At 37.1% G+C, this 17851-nt stretch overlaps 1 protein-coding gene across 12 annotated transcripts in view; it reads right to left on the minus strand.

Moving 5' to 3' along the window:
- Positions 1-17851, minus strand: part of LOC111046027 (protein gustavus) — a 150950-nt gene that overhangs the window by 20994 nt on the left and 112105 nt on the right. For 2 of the 12 annotated variants that reach the window (XM_039422897.1, XM_039422909.1), the window contains exon 2: positions 4110-4452. The exons of 9 other annotated variants lie outside the window; for them this stretch is intronic. In XM_039422897.1, coding sequence (XP_039278831.1) covers positions 4110-4384 — 275 coding nt within the window. In that variant the 5' untranslated portion in view covers positions 4385-4452. Of the gene's footprint in view, positions 1-4109; positions 4453-6214; positions 6415-17851 lie in introns of those variants that run through there. One more of the 12 variants, XM_039422903.1, reaches the window with a different exon arrangement.

Consider the following 17851-nt stretch of genomic DNA (forward strand, 5'->3'; position numbering starts at 1 on the left):
TTAGGCAGATAACGCTATCTCTATTGTTGAATCAAGTTATGACAGGAAACTGCTACGAGATTCCTGGAATACTCTAGGTTATCTTTTGCAAATTCCGGGCGTTGCAAAGAAAGCGAAGGCGTACTCGATGGAGGGATTTATTTCGGCGTTTTGTTTGGAAAGAGACAGCAACGAAGGTCGGTCGAAAAGAAGAATCCGACGGATGGAAGAGAACTTTATTAGGGAGTGGGGGCGGATCAATGCGGTTGCCATGGCAACAAGGTCCCCCCTCATCTACACCCTCACAGTCACCATTGCTGCCATCAAAGCCAAATAGCAAGTTGGAGCCAAGCTAATACTACTACTACTACTGAACAGACAAGAGATCTATCTGTAGTGGGACACTAACAACAAGCACTGCCTCACAAACAAGCTAAAAGATGCAAGGGGTTATTAGATCATGAAAAATAAAATCCAACTTATCATAAACAAAGCTGGTTTCCGTAAGATATTCAAATTCACTTGGGATCACTTAAAAAGTTGAGAGTATCAGGAGTTGTTATATATTTCACCTATAAAACAGAATTATGCATTCTTTGGTTGGTTCGGATCTCTAGTTCTTTAGAAACTACTATTAACCATGATATCTAGTTCTGTAGAACCTACTATTAAGCATCAGGCAATATAAGTTACTGAAGATAAGATGTTCCTTTGCAAATAAGAAATTTTGTTCCTCATTCACTGCGCAACTGTTGATTTTTAGCGTAAAATTCTTTGATTCCGGATGGTGCCCGCCCACATGAGCATTTGTATGATTGGAATCATAGTCAAACCACGACAAAAAGTTGATTGTTGGGAAATGTTCCAACTACATGCATCGTCTCTTGGACTGGTGAATAATGGAAGATCTAGTGTACTGCAATATGTTCTGATCCGATTTCACATTTTTTGGCACAACGTCCATGATTTTGATTTACAGTGTCTTTAGATAACTTATTGGCAGAAAGTACTTCAAATTTATACGTAGTAGTGTAGCAGTTGTAATAAAGCAAATAGCACATTACTTTGGAATCGTGGTATTATTTTTTAAGACTTGAATGCGATCACCGGGAACACTACAATGAATTGTAATCAGCACAGTAATCTGATTAGCCATAATCAATCAACAAACACGGAACAAAGTCTCTAATCAGGAGAGGGAGTGATTGTATGATTGCACAAGCTGCACAAGCAATCATTTCAGTGTGGTTCAATATGAATGGATTAATACTAATTCCCGTCCAAGGTTGTCACTTCATGTGCAGTATCATACATTCATCAACAATGATTGCCTAGATAAAACGTAGTCACTGCAGTGAATGTATTTGACAGTACAAGGTCTAAGTAACTAGAGACAAGTACAATATAAGTATTGTGTTGGTTTTTTACAGAATACTTTCAATATTGATGTTAGTCTTGTTGAAATAATGATTGATACTTCTGGAACATTGATATCATCATGTAGTCTACATCGCGTGAGTTTTTGAGGTTAGATTTTGATAGAGTGGAGCAGCAGATGAATGGCGGATTGCAGATGAAAAATGAAAGGCAGCGGCGACCGGCGACCTCCGAAACGCGGCGTTGAGGAAGAGTGAAAGCGTGAGAAACCAGAATGTTGCCGCATTTTGTAACAAGGCAAAGGCAAAGCCAACCGTCGTAATGCAGGTGTTAAGGTTACCGTGAAAAATGTCAGCCGCCGAATGTCCACTTCCACACCGAGACCTTGAATCTTAAATTATGAAACAGATTTGCTCCAAGCAGAAAAGCTTCCGTTCCAAGTGGTTTCTAATCATTTTGACCCTCAAATTCATCTCACAGATCAAGTCCACACCCATAATATAATGTGAACATATCATAATGTTACCAAATATATGCCAAACAAACTCAAAAACATTTACCTCCGAGAGAAATTGACAAGTTCTTCAAGGAAGAAATAATGTCCTATGAGCTTTACATAGCATTTTGAAAAATTAATCAACAGTTCTCTTTTAAATGAAATTCCTAAGTTCCAAACGTACATGTAGATAAAGGTGATTATTTCATTTTATAGAGAGGCAAACGAGGTATTTCCACAAAAAAGCACAATCTACGTTGATAATTACAATAAGCTTCTACTGTAATCTTGGAAAACAACACAATACCATGTCGAGATGTGAAATTTCCCACAGCATTTCTTTTCATAGGTGAGGATAAGTGGAAAAATCATACTGTACAATCTTCCAAAATTATATAAAATGTAAACTGATGATTTTAACACAAAATGTGGACTATCTGCTTTCTATGATTTCATGTAAATTGTAAAAGGAAACAATTATTATAGCAAGATACCGAATCTCACAGTGTGAATTTGGTAGAATCGACCAACGAAGTTCAAAGTCCGCTGACATTGAGAGATGCACCTGAGATGAGAGCGAGCAGTTTTCAAGTCCAGCTGCACTTCTCCCCTCCCCTCCCCCCACCCGACCAGGCGTTCCAGTTCCCGCTCATCCGGTCTGACATTCAAGTTATGCAATTCTGGAGAGTAAAATCAGCTCTCAGAGCAAGATCAGGCGCATCATTATCCTACTCTATTAACTAAGATACCTGGCCCGGTTAGTACTTCCCCATCATGTTATCTCATCGCACTGAAAGTCTTTTAAAGATCTTTTAAAGAATCAAAAACCTCCTGCGAACTTGCATTGAACATATATATCCTGTCTACTTCAATGATGAATAATGAGTAGAATAGATACTGAATAAAGTAACTATTGAAAGAAATTCTGTTCACAGAAATGGATCCAAATGAGTGAAAATACGAGTAAATAATGTTCAATCACTTAGAAGTTATAGTTATATGTTTCTTTCAACCAAGAAACATTAACATGCAAAATGACTATTTTCCAAATTATATATGTTCTTCAAGGAAGCAATAATGTCCTATTCATATTAATATTTCTATGATTATGTATGTATATTTCAATTATTATTGTATTTATTAATTTGAAATATTTTCTATTCATTTTGTATTTTGGCGAAATAAAGTTTATTTATTAAAGTTGAAAAAAATTCTATCAAAATCACACAAAAAGCATTATAATATCATAAATTGTTCATTATATTTTTTATAGAAATTCCATTGTCTTCAGTAATTCAACGAATTCTATAACCACAATCCATTGTTCATTATGATAATGATATTAATACACTTGCATTTGTAATTGTTATGATTATTGAAACTCTTTCAAACAATAGTGAATATGCACACAGTGAACTCCCTGAATTAAAGTGTGGATGAAATACATTAGAGTCTTCCATGAGCAATGAGAAGGCTTCTCACGCAGCAGGATAACTTTTGTTCAAGCTCAACTATCAAACTAAAGAGTCATGCTGAATACCCTAGGGAAATGTAGTCTACAGCTTACACCAACACCATACAGTATCAAGAAAAGAAAATATTAGAACATTGTGAAAATAAACCCACATTATAGAAGAGATAAGTTCAAGGCGAGAAACAAACCATGACTAAGAAAGTCGGATCTCTTCTATTTCATGATATTAATTTAGACATGCAACATAATCCAAATTCCATGATGCAAGAAGAATACACTGATCAGAACAAAAGGCAAGATATTTTTCAACATTTAATAATCTTTTACCCATTGAAATGAGCATTCACACCTATAGTACATTAAAGTAGATAATATGGATATGTTGGTATCTGCAATCTTTACAATCGATTCATCCCAGCTACAAATCAATTCAGGACGAATTATAGCGCAGTTTGCATAAGTAATATAAATACGCTACACTTTTTATACTTCTATACAAGAACCGCCACTTTTTAATTGGAATACATATTTTCATAACATTACTGATCCAACCGTCAAGTTAAACGAATAAATAATCCTCACATTACTTCTTTTATACAACACAGTAATAGCTTTGGCCGTACATGTCATCAATAATTTTGAGCATTCACACAAAACTAACAGACTGACTAAAATTACGATGAGACCGCAGTTTAGGGAGAGACCACCGTTTGAATCGACAGGAAATTGAGAGGAAAGGATTGGGTGTGTCCGTCGTTGCTAGCCTACTACTGTTGTTGTTACCTTTCAGACGAGGTTAGGTACATTTTCATCAACTGCTGTAGGTCGACATGGCCCCCGGAGGCGGCAGCCTCAGCCGCCGCATGCAAGCGACCGGTCATCATTCGCTTGAGCACGCGGTTCTCCTTGCCGCCTCCGGTGCAACCGCCCGCAGCCACCGCCGCCGCGTCGTCGGCTGCACTGCACACTCCTCTCTTCCGCTTGCCGGACACCGCTGCTACCTTGCTGGCTCCACCTCCACCACCACCGCCGCCGCCGCCGCTCATATCGCAATCCATTTTCGTAGTCGTTGTCTCACGACTAATCACACTGTGTCGATTCCCGCTTCACCACTCACTCTCAGACTCTGAATTAACGGATAGAAACAACACAAACATCACCAGATTAATCACCCTGCACTTCCAACCACCTACAAAACATCAAAATAAATATAAAATTTCTTGAAAACTAAATGAAGCTTCAACAACGTTGAAACCGAATTCACGACTGGAAATGATCGGCAGAATCACTAACACTGCCACACTCACACAAACGGGCATCACTACTCAACAAAGCAAGAATGCAATGTGAGATATAAGAATTGGAGGGTTTGAGAGAGAGAGAGAGAGAGAGAGAGAGAGAGAGAGAGAGAGAGAGAGAGAGTATGTTCATAAGGGTGTTAAGAGAGACGTGAACGTAAGAAGCACGATTTGATTCTCGCAAATCTACTGTGGGATTGGAAATGCTAAGAGATATCAGATTCATGAATAAATGAGTGAGAATAATAACTAATAATTATTCTTTGAAATGAAAACGTGGAGATTTTTTCTTATTCCTCCGAATTTCTAATTACTATTCGAATAAAAATCGAATTTATGAAGCCTTTTCTCAAAGGCTTGAGAAAATCGACTGGGAAATAAACTGTTGTTATTATATCAATTAATATTTCATTCATGATATCAGACCAGCCATCAAGTTTTCCAAACTTTTCAGCCTTGTTAGGGGAGATCTTTAATTGATTTCTAAATTGTAATGGAAGGTTATGGAAAGTTCTAAGCAGTATTTTTCACTAGATATCAGTCAAGACGAAAACTTATTCAAACACGCTGAAGAACGTGAGTTAAGTTGCCGCCTTAATATAGACCGGCGACGCCATTGGTGTATGATTGGCGGCCAGTTGTTTGGAGCAGTTAAAGGTCAGTGGGATCGATCACCCTTGCCAAGGCCAACACCAGTGACGTCATACAATTCTCTGAGATGCTGCTCCGAGCAAACCAAATAGAAAAATGCAATACCTTGAGCGAGCTCAAGTTCACCGATCTCTTCGGTATGAAACAATGAACGAGAAAAGTATTGTTAGTTTCATGTTCATTGGGTTGATCATGACAGAGTATTGAGTTATACTTAACTTTCGTCTCAAATACTTCCAGTAATTAAGGGCTGATTGTTGGAAATATTGTTGAATGATCGAAATAATGACTGATTGATTTAGTATGAAATCGATTAGAATTGTATGCTCCATTGAAACAGAATAGAACAAAATTGAAAAGTTTGATCAATAATATATTGATAAACCAGAATCTAGACTCACATGTAGGATAAATGAATTAGTTTCGATAAAGGACACGTAAAATTGTTGGGAAAATTTCTATGGAAATATGAGCAAATAAATATAAAATTCGAAAGCTTGACTTCAAAATTCAAAAAGAATGGGTGATCAAATTACTAACAGAGAATCTTTGAATGGATGAAAAATTAATAAAAATAAAAAGCAAAATTCAGTAGGAAAAGTTGAGGAAATTAAATTTCAAAAAAGCCATCAGTTTGTTATGTAATTGAAATGATTGGTTTCATGTCCTTTGAGACCTGAACATTTTCAAGGTTCTAGAGATTTTATGGGATGATTTGAATATGTAAAACTACAAGGCATGAAGTGTAGAAAGCCCATAGAGCTCTCAACAAGAATTGAAATTGATATTAATCAGTATTACAGTATATAGTGGGAGGAGGAGGAGAAAGACTAGGATAACTTACAAGTAAGAGTAGAATTATTTTCAAGGACTAGAATAAAGTGTGTATGTGTGAGTGTGCGTACAGTGAGTGGTCGTAATAGAAATCCAAGCACTTACATAATTTCAATAAATAGGTCTAATTCGAAGAACTTATTCCGTTTGCACTGCATGGTTTCGAATATTGCACACGAATACAGCCGTAAGAGCACCAACTGACAAAACGAGAGCGAACGAGAAAGACACGAGGAGAGGAGAGCTCGCCAGCTGATGATGAGATGTGGCTTCCACGCCGCTCAATCCAACACTGGCTCTACCTGCGTCTGCAGGTATACATGGGGTAGCATGACTGCCCCGTACAACGGCCTTTGGGGCGCAGCCCCTCTCGAAAAACCGTGTGAAAGCCCTAGACACTCTGGGGCGGCGCTTTTTGTGCGCTTCTTCCTTCAGACTATATAGAATAAGCGGGAGAACCACCGCTATTTAGACATACATACATACATAAATGAATGAATATGAGAGATTCATACCTTGAAGAAGTGACACACTATTTGAAATTCCCTATTCAATTTTTGCACCACAAGGGTAATCGTGATCCAACTGAAAATATATGCTCACTACACTCACCCTGTATAAAATCGAATAGGATAACTCAAATTACCGGTTTGATATTGAGGTGAATTTATAAAGTGGATTATGATAAGGTATCTTCCTGATCAGAGTTGTCGCAAACTTTACAAACACAAAATTTATATGAGAATTACAATCTCAGAACTCAAAACGAACCAATGAAAAAAAAATTACAAATGTGGAAGAGATACAAGGTATTTCAGTGATAAGAAATACAAATCTTACATTGAAAAGGTTGGTTTGTTAGCAAATATAAAACTCTACACCTATTAATAATTTTTGAATAGGATGCTTGATAAGAGTATAAAAGCAGTATATCGTTTTGAAAATTTCTATTGATATTGCAATATAACTCTGAAAGCCAGAGTTGATGTTCAAATCAACAGGAATTAAAATTTATTCAAAGATTAAATTATTATAGATTAAGAGGCTTCGGTAGACACTCCAAAAATCAGTTTTATTGGAATAGTTTCAAACAGGAATGTATTGCTCTTTTCAATTTTTCATTTATTAATTTGGATTGAAGTATTCATTTCAGTGATTAGTAGACAAGTAATGGAATATTATAACAAAATTCTGTAATATTGGAATGTGTTCCAATGGATTCACCTTTCATTTCATGATGAGAAAGCACATAAGGTTAGACTTTTTAATCGAGAAGGTTCTCTAAATTATCATTATTCCAAAGCAAGAAAGCTTGGAATTGTAGTTTCTAACTAGAATGCAGTAAATATTTTCAGCAGCTGTTCAGGTTAGGGGGGGAAGTGAAAGATAATTTAGAAGGGAAGAAACGAAAAGGCAAGAAAGCCTTATGGCTTATGGGCGAGGCAGGGTGACGAGGAGGGTGCGTTTGCCTTGTTCCCAGGCCCGGGTCAGGTAAGCAACCAACTTGGCTGGCTGGCTGGCATAGAACGAACATGACAACTGGAAAGATAGGAAGATGCCATGCCAATGACAGTTACCTGCTCGAATCGAGACCTGGAAACATTTTCCAGTCCAACTGGAAGAAAGCCAGTAGTGAACAAAGCCAGAATAGTGTTCCATCAACAAAGAATCAGGAAACTCAGGATCCTACAAAAATTCAATAGCAAACTGAAGAGATACCTCACAAGAAATATTATCTACCTTCCCATAGAAATCAGCACCATATAAACTCCGATTTATCAAAAATTAGGAAAAAACAATTTTTCTCCATTCACCATAAGCAGTCAATTAAAAATATCGTAATTAAACTTTTGAAAAGGTTTTAAAAGGTCAACTAGTCGAAATAAACTAGAGAGAGTTTTTAGAAGTATTAGAGCAATTAGAAGTATTCGAAACTGAGAAATGCAGCCCTTGTTATCATTTACACTTCCATCCTCATAAAAATCCCTCCAAACCTTGAATCAGGATAATTTAGAATTTATCCGTAGTATATTGCTACCTGTAGGCGAATATGTACCTATTTTGTGAGAAAATATTTACACGTCATCGTCTTTCCTTGGTAACATTGCATCAATGAATAATTCTGGCAACACCAAATATTCGAAAGAAGCTTTCGTTTTCTACGAGAGCTGTTTAGTAAGTGTTATATTTGAGCAAGGAATTGGATGCTGGAGAGTGGAGTTTGGTGTTGCAAGTGTGCGTGAAGGCAGGAGATGTACACACATGTGTGTGCCTCAGCACTCGGCAGGCGGTCGGGTCGGCTGGTGAGCCAAGCAGCCAACGCGACCGACCGACGTGCCACAGCCACAGTCTGTCAAGTTTATTTTTGTTCGACACAAGGAGGCAAGTCTGGCTCTGGCTCTGGAGAAGCAGCAAGCAGCGCCGAATCTGAACACAAAGAAGATTCGTGCAGGTGGAGCATGTATGCTATAAGGGGGAAGGGGGACCGGGGAACCGACGAAGGTCGCCCGGAGAGTCGATGTTCGGTCCAGCCAGCAAAAAGTCCAACAAAAAAGCGTCCTAACCTCCAATCTGCCGGCAGACAAAGACTCAGCCAGTCGAGCAAGCCACGTTTTCCGGGATATTACAGCAGCAACTAAATATACCGTCTGCCAACACTTCTCCACTCCAACATTGATTCACGCAACAGAAAATCTGAGACTAAAAATTGCTGTAATTCACAGAAAATGAGATTTAAAAAAATTTTCCTAAAATTTTGTTCTAGTTGCGACTAATTATTTATTTCTTCAACCAAATCCAAATTTCTCCCTGTTGTTGTTTGTGTGGAAGATAACGATCATTTTTAAAAATGATAACACTGAACAAGAAGAAATTGTTATAATGAGGACAGAATAACATTACGAATACTGTTTAAGATTTAAGATATTTTTAAATTTACAATTTAAAAGCCAAATTATTCTGATGATACCGAGAGGAAAATTCATAACAGGATCCAATGGTAACGACATTTTCCCCCACTCGGACATCTCGAATAAACTTGGAGCAAATTCTAAATAAGCGAGAGGAAGAACATGTGAAATGTATTGCATATTTTAATAATTGCTCGACTAACAAAAGTAGGAGATTGACAATCAGTCCTAAATAGCCAGCAAATATAAGCTTGAAACTGGAAATTTTGAGTTGAAATTTATGAAAAGCTACACTTGTTGGTGAAAGGCTGGCAGACTGACTGCATGCTGAAGAGGCTTGCCATTACGAGGAGGCTTGCACCCTTCCTTATCTCAGTCAAACACTAGACGCAGTGTTTGTACGCGCATAATGAACACTACATTTTTTATGCGACTGAACAAATAAGATATATTCTATTCAAGCTCTTTTGTTTGTACAGGAGGCGAGGATGGGCAAAGCCCGAAGAAGACTGTACACGTAGCGAGGACGAAATGCGTCCAATTCAGGCGCTAAGACCCCGTCGTGTGATATTTACACAGCCAGCTTCAATAGAGCGGTCGCTTGGTTGGATAATGGCTTTGAGACACTTTGCCTTTCAAGAAATGGAACGCCTTCGACCTGTGCCTCCAAAGTCTAAATTATCAAAAATGAATCTGCTGCTCTCACAGGGAAGATGGAAAACTCAGTCATGAAGACAGATCAAAATAAGGAAAAATCTTCGAGTGAATGAATTATTGAACTGAAGGAATATGGTGAACTATTTTTAATTCGTTTCGGATCAATAGTATTGGAGGTTTTATGTCATAAAAAATTGAGATACACATAACATCTCAGTCAGAAATTAAGGGTTGACATTATTCGTTATAACCATACATTATAATCAGTTTCGATGGAACAACCAGAGACGTCTGATATGAACAAAGAAGTTTACATCTTCAACACTCATTTCTCAAGCCGAAGAACAAGAATATCGAAAACATATAAGCAGAGAGCGTATTCCAGTCAAGAAACATAAAGTGTACAGGTATGGCCATTTGCTGTGACAAAGCCGCAAGATTTCCTACAGAACATAACCGGTTCCCCGATAACCGCAGATCAGACGCAGTAATCAACAGCAAACTCACGGATTGATTGTTCCAGACTGTCTCCATTGCCATCAACTTCTAAGGAGCTTTAATCAACAATAAACTTCAATGCCTTTTTCACGATATAATCATTCAATTAAAATGCGTTGATGAACTTCCTATAGAAGTTTCTAGAGAAAACAATATACATATGATATAACATGCGTGTATTTTTATCTCCCAGATAAGAAATTATGTCTTGCACTTTCTGTTTTGAGACAAAAATGAATTCCTTCAATAATCTATTAATAAATACAAACAAATCAATATTGATGAACTAATAATCTTCCTGACGTCTAAATTGAATCAACAGAAGCGTTTGAGTTTACCAGATACTATTATTGAACAGTTTATTAAATAATTGGTAATCAAGTCTACATAGTTTAACATTTGTGACACAAGTCTTCACTATTCGTTATAGATTGTATTCGACTACCAAATGGTTTAGAGTGTATAGAGTGTATAGCTAGCTAGTTCATTTTCAGCAACTAGGATGCCATACAGTACTACGTGGTTAACTAAATAACAAAGGAACATACTGTACTAGGCGTTTTAGTACATGTAACAAAGGATCGCTCCGAAAAGTGATAGCAGTGAAATAAAAAAGCATTGAAGGGCAGAAGAGAAAAGGCCATAGTGCGTACGTTCCACTGTGAAAAAGGCGATGAGCAATGACACAGGGTAGCGGCAGCCATTCAGGCTCGCTTCAAATAGTCAGCATTCCTTGTAAATAACATGAATGATTCCTCATTTATACAATGGTGCCAGTTTGTGAAAGCTATTCATTCCGTTGAGTACGGAGCTGAGCTGCGTACAATTGCGCTGCATGTGCATCAAATAGACTGGAACAGCAGCTGATGCCTGATGCCAAGTATGGCGCTACTGTCGAGCAATGGCGTATTGCGTTTGTGCGTGCGTTCGCTCAAATCAGCCCCAGCACAAGAACAAAAGCGAGCAACCCTCGCCATTGGCTGTCATTTGCATGGGGTTCGTAGTCAGCCATTACTTATGCGCGCTGTAATTGCTCAACAACAGAAACGGCAACAACAAATTAAAACAGAAAGCAGGCAGCAGGCAGCCGCAGCCCTCCTCAAAAAAGCAGCGACGCGATATTCGACTCGATGCCCGCGAGCTACTCACGCACTCACTCACTCAGACCTACTTCCTATTCATCAATTAATATGTTAATGCGTCAAAGCTACTGCAATTAAAATTAACGGAACACAGGAGTGGCGATCAATGTCACTCACTACAACTGCCCCAAAATTGTAACAAAACGACAATAGAAAATGCTGAAAAAATCAGCTGATAATATTACGTGTTGATGTTCAGGAGAGACACTACTAATAATTATTGAAGTTCATCGAGATCAATAGCTTTTTTATGAATGTTGAAACATGAGACAAGTATGAATAGGGAAACCTGGGACAGAACATTAATAAGAAAATTGATTTCGAATTATGGATATTACCTACAAAACCACAATCTTCGAATTTTCAGAAATGTTTCAGCAGAGAGAATATAATGTCTTATACCTGAAAATATCCCTCACAACAAGAGAATGAGAACCTCAAAAGTGTATTCATCAAGAATCAATCTACTGATTAGAATATTATTGTGTGGGATTGTAGTAAACAGTACATACATAAGTGTACAGCAGTACAGTCAGAACATGATAAAGTATTTACTACTATTTGTAGACCAATAATTCATGTTTAACACAGAAGAGATATCTTTATGCTGTCACTTACAATACACAGAACACATTTCATCGATTATTATTGCTCACCGAACGCGACTATCGTAAGAATGATAAGCACTTTGAACACGATAACAACAATCTGGTTCACAACAAATCACTTTTACCTCTTCAACTTCATGTTTTCGCCAACGTATCGGAGCCGAATAATTGGCGGATAAGCACAAGCCCTACTGCGTAGGCCGGACGAGACAGGGGTGGCTGCTGCCAACTGATAAAACACATTCGAATGGAGTAGATAATGAAATACGACTGAGATGATAATGGCAGCACGTTTTCGAAATTCGTCGACTCGCGTTGCAACGCCTATCACTAGCTACAATATTGTAGGCCTGTGCACACGGATAAGACAACGATCAGGATTCAATTGACTGGAATTATTCAGAGCCCGGTCCTTGACCGACTGGCATAATTCAACATTCGACCAAGCGATTCACAAGTAGAAAGAGAGGTGATGATGGAGGGAGGGGTGTAACCGGTGTCTTTCTTATTATTTTATAAGGAAAATTGATCAAGTTCACGGGAAAGGAGCTATGCAAAGACAGAATCACATTTCCAATAAATATGTCAAGGCCTGGCTGTGAAATCAGGCCCAGATTTCCGTGGAAGGTCGCAAATTCGAGCGGTACAGTGGGTCCAAGGATCAGAGATCATGACTGTCACCACCACTGTGCCCCCTCCACCCCTCTACCACAAACCTCATCAACGAAAACCTCTAAAATACAGTAGGGACCCTAAACCTTACTAATTATTCCATTCTCGTAGTGAAATTATGAAACTTTTTGGTGAGATATCGAATCAAAATCAACTTCAATGCTCTTAACACATTGAAATGCGTGTATTCAGAGGTAAAAATAATCACAACTCAGTTACTTCCCTCACTCACACACAGACATCTGCTCTCTAGACAGAAATATTCCCAGAGTATGATACTTCGAATTAGATACGTTATATAGATTTCTATAATTATTGATCAATTTTAAAACAGTTGTAAATAATGCGATGAGAGATTGGGTACTGAAATATATATAATTGACGTGTGAACAGTCATATATACACACGTGATGACAACTTTGTAGTAACACAATATAGATTCACTTTATTGATGTTATAAAGCACAGCAGAATTGTAGCAAGTGACAGATTAGATTGGTTGGAGTTTCAAGAGACAAGAAAAGCTGACTTTAAAATAAAGCCCTGATATAAGATAAACGTATGAAAATATACAAAGTTGTCTGTGCGAAAAGCAATGAACAAATTCTCTCACGCTATCACCATAGTGCTAACGGAGAAGTTTAATTATTGTTGTTTTAATGACAATTTATTGGTCAAACAATGACTGAGCTATAAATTCGATGACTTGACACAGTCGAAGATATGACGTCATTGCAAATAGTGGTGAATGGATAAAGAGGTAATCGGGTGCCAGCAGCCACCACCCAGTCCACATCCAATGAGTAGAATGAGCGATGATAACCTGAGAAGCAGGATTCAGTTTCACAATCACTAGTAAGGAAACATTCACACGTAATTTGAAAGATGATTAATCAGTTTTATATTTCTGTGAACCTGTCTACCTCCCAGAGTTACATAAATTTTGTAGAAGGATGTGGCGTAGACAAAACAACTGTGGTAAACAAATTATGAATCATGGAAATCCATTTTCTTGGAATAATTATTCATAACTGTACTCAATATCAATTGAAAATTGGGGCAAGTAGATTACCAACATAATTTTTCAACATGTACATTTTTGAAACTTCAACGGAAAAAGTGGATGGCCAGAAAAATAAATTCCTTCTCAACATATTCAAACGGTAAGAAATCATAATCATCTCAAAACATCACATGTTTATAACCGTTCTTTGTAACACATCAGCCTTGAGAATTGATTGAATCTTAAGAATAGATTTGAATAATTCTAAGGTTTGATGAACCCGGAAGACCACTAAACTACCTTATTCTCTACCTACAATTTGCCATCAATTCCAATATGATTTCAAAATTTCAATCTATTTACATTTTGTGATCAAGGCTATTTTTCAATAAAGCGGTAATTTAAAACGGGTTTTCATTCATTACAATTGCGTACTATTAGTAATCTTGATATCTTGCTAAGATTGTTTCACCTTCTATAAGAATGGTAATTTTCTGATGTTAAATATTTCATTTTAGGGCAGAAACTGACAAAACTTGGTGTTAGTCTACACATAAATTCAACCGAACAAAGAGCTTGCTAGGAGCTGATTGACAGCAAATGGATTTTTCGACCTTCAACACAGTTTTTCAAATCAGGAAGAGTCTTTTGAAGCAGCAAAAATTAGCGTCCATCAAGGTCATTGTCAATTATCCCGTTGCAGGCAACCCAAGTGGGCTCCTAATGAACTTTAAATCCTGGGTAACGTTGAAAATTCGAATCAGAAACACATTACTATCTCCAAAACGCGTCCAATGTTACAGCAGTTCATGTACCTATATCAATTGGGTCAGTTGGTTGACAGAGATCATTTGTGTGTAATGGAGTTTACAAATGAATGATCAATTAATTCTTTAATCCGCTAAATAAAGAGTGTTTCAATTTTATCAATGGATAAATATAACATTACTTAGACGGGTGAGAATGTTTTGGAAATATACTTACATTCAGATCATACAGGATAAAATAAAAGTAGAGTTTCAAAATATATTTTAAACATTTTATTGGAATTTCAACTTGACTTATTCAAAAGAAATACCAAATCCCAAAATCATTGTGTGAAGGATCAAGAATTCAAAGGAAACGTGAGGCTTCCTATCAGAGCATTGTTTTCATAAGCTAAAGAATTGGGAGTGGCTATAGAAGCTGAGTGAAATTGACGAAGTATTGAACCAACAATTCACATATTTTAGACAAATATATAATTATTTCAGACAGCAGAAAAATCTATCCAATCTTTAGAAAACGTTTCTCAATTCAAACACATTTCTACTGAACAGTATAAGCCTCCAAAATTGGTAGCTTCAATACCGGGTAGTCACTTCTTGTTGTCAGCAGGTTTTACTCGTATGACTTCAATACTAACCTGTTTGGTAGGTCCTCATTCATTATGATAAAAAACCTGTTAACACAGGAGCTGATTGACTCAATTTGAAAATAATTCAACTCCACCAGGGAGCACACTTAGCTGCTCATATGTCATCATCAATTTATAATTCATTTTGAATAGAATCTATACTAACTGCCAATCGATACAATACTATACATCAATTTTTTTTTCAAGTAGGACATCCTTTAACATACATCTTTAACATATTTGTTTGACAAAATCATATCTATTCCTCTGACGAAATGAAAACTGGGTGGAGAATATTTACGAGAAGCAAACAATAATGCAATATAGCTTGTATATTAACGAACATATTTTTTTTAAACTGTTTCTATACAAGGTTTGTACAACTACGATGCATCGACTACAAATCCTTGCCACTGCAGCATATTCACGTGTTTCTATTATCCGGTTTTTGTTTTCCAGGGGAAGGTGGGAAAGAGAGGTAGATATAAAAATAACAATGACAAACAACACTGCAGCGTGTTCCATGACTCACGTGAGTGCAGTGATTAAAGTCGAGGATACTGTATTGTTTTCTGGTTCTGACAGGCCAAACCTCATTATACCAGTCATTTAATTGCATTGTTTTGGGAACGTAGTGGATGGGGGGGGGATATTTGAAACGTCGGGTTGTTTTGAGCTTGACCTTGGTGAATTGAGGGTTTCAAGTGAGGATATTTTGGTCTTGTCACGAAGTGAGGAAACACTAAAGAATTCCCTGTCGTGTTTGGGAAACGTTCTTGAATGTTTTCATACTTCCCATTTATTAACAAACTCCAAATGGTGGGTTAGAAATTATCAAGTACAGCTTATCATCTTTAACCCTCAATCAACCTTAATAGATTCATAAATGTATGAATTCTATTGCTTCATGACTCTTGGATTTTAGTAACCACTTGGATGGCTTGATGGTTGTTTGTAGCTGTAAATATCCAGTTTTTGAAAGTATTTCTTCCATAGAACTACAAAGAGCATTAAAATATATTGGAATAGAAGGACAAAGTTAATTAATGTGAGTAGTGTGACTAGAGTGAGAAGTAGAATAGAATTAGGCAGTATAACAAAACAAAGTCTCTAGGTCTCGATAATGGAAACCAGCCATCTATAGTACTAATAATTATTGACAAGCCATTTCAAGAGCTTCAACTGAAAGCTGAACGGTTCTTTGGACAGCCAGCATGGTGTTGTATTTCCGTGTTACGAGGAACAAAGAGCAAGTAACAAGGGAAATAATGTGGCTGATATTATGACAAAGGAAACGTCAAGGCGATAAAGATTTCGGACGACTGGTCGACAACAGATGGGAGAAGAAATTTGGTTATCTCATTGTCTTCCGCACGCCACTTTCTCTCAGAGGGCAGCCAGTAAATAAAAACTAAAATTTCACCTACTTTCACAGCTCGGTCTTCAATACTGATTCTGTTTAGGTCCTAATTTACTGCTCGCGCCCAAAAGCAGTGGGATGCTCCCCCTTCCCCCTCACCCACAACGATCAACAATAAGTTACGAAAGTACACAGCACAAAACTCTCCAAAGAGAAATCTTCAATGCTCACTAAAAATGGAAAGAAACATCCTCATTACTATGCACTTAATATTCATTAATAAATTATTTATTTTTTTATTAACATATTCACAGCATAAAGTACAGAAATCGACCAGTAATAGAAATAAATTCTCTCTGTATTTCAAAGAGGGAAGAAATCATTAACTTAGAGGAAATTAATGTAAAATGAGCCAAGTAAAATCTTATTCAGCCTACAAAATCTTCTTCAGAAAAACTAATAAACAAGTTTGAGTGCAATATATTATTTTTTGTAATTGTATGAGTAGTTTAATATGCTTATTATCTTATAGTACGCATATTCTATACTACAAACCATATTTTATCTCTGAGAAGACTGGGAATTTCAGTTCATTTTCAGTCATAATTTATCTATATTTAAATCGTGTACATACCACAGTCTGTCTGTACTTTGAAAAGTTTTCAAAGATGGACAGTGTGGAAAAGAAAGCAAGCGGGGCCAGTCCGAGGAAGCTCAACAATGGTGGAAGAATGAGCGAGCCCGGCCTTGAAATTAGAGAGCTGCTTGCATGAATATGGATGGATGGTTTGGATGGATATGGATGGAAGCACTGACGCCAGAACAATGGAGTGAGTGGTACCTTTGTGCTGTGCTGCCAACATCCGATACGACGTACATGGCATGGACAAATAGACCGACGACCAGCTTGCAGCTTGGTTGGTGGTATCGATCACAATTCCGGAGACGATCAAGTGACACTGCCCTGCTTACCAACTACAAAATTTACAGGAAGTTACAGACAAAAGCTAAATTGATAGGTACTCGAACCCAAATACCGCAGAGAAATATAATTATGGCTGATAATATTGTCTTCGCAATAACCTATCTTCAAGTTACGGACAATCACCAGAAAATAATCAAAATAATGGAAAATCCTTAGTTCTATATCTAACAGAAGAAGTACATTGATCATTTAAAGATACAGGCATAGAGCAAGGATAGTATAGTATTATATAGTATATATTATTAATAGTATATACTATATTCTATTCTTGGGCATAGATTACTAATGAGTAATGATGGTATAAGCGATTAGCGTAGGACTTGAAGGAGTACCATATGTGAAAGAAATACTGCCGTGTCAAGCTGGACACATAACCTCATCCTGCAAACAGAATTCGCTCCACACAGAACTTCAACCATTATCTTAAACCGAGAGTTGATATTCTCCATTACTATTGAATACAACTGAAAATATATTTGATTAGTTAGAAGAAAAACATTCATATAATGGATT

Source organism: Nilaparvata lugens, chromosome 1 (assembly GCF_014356525.2).
Source record: "Nilaparvata lugens isolate BPH chromosome 1, ASM1435652v1, whole genome shotgun sequence".
In the NCBI taxonomy this organism is placed as follows: domain Eukaryota; kingdom Metazoa; phylum Arthropoda; class Insecta; order Hemiptera; family Delphacidae; genus Nilaparvata; species Nilaparvata lugens.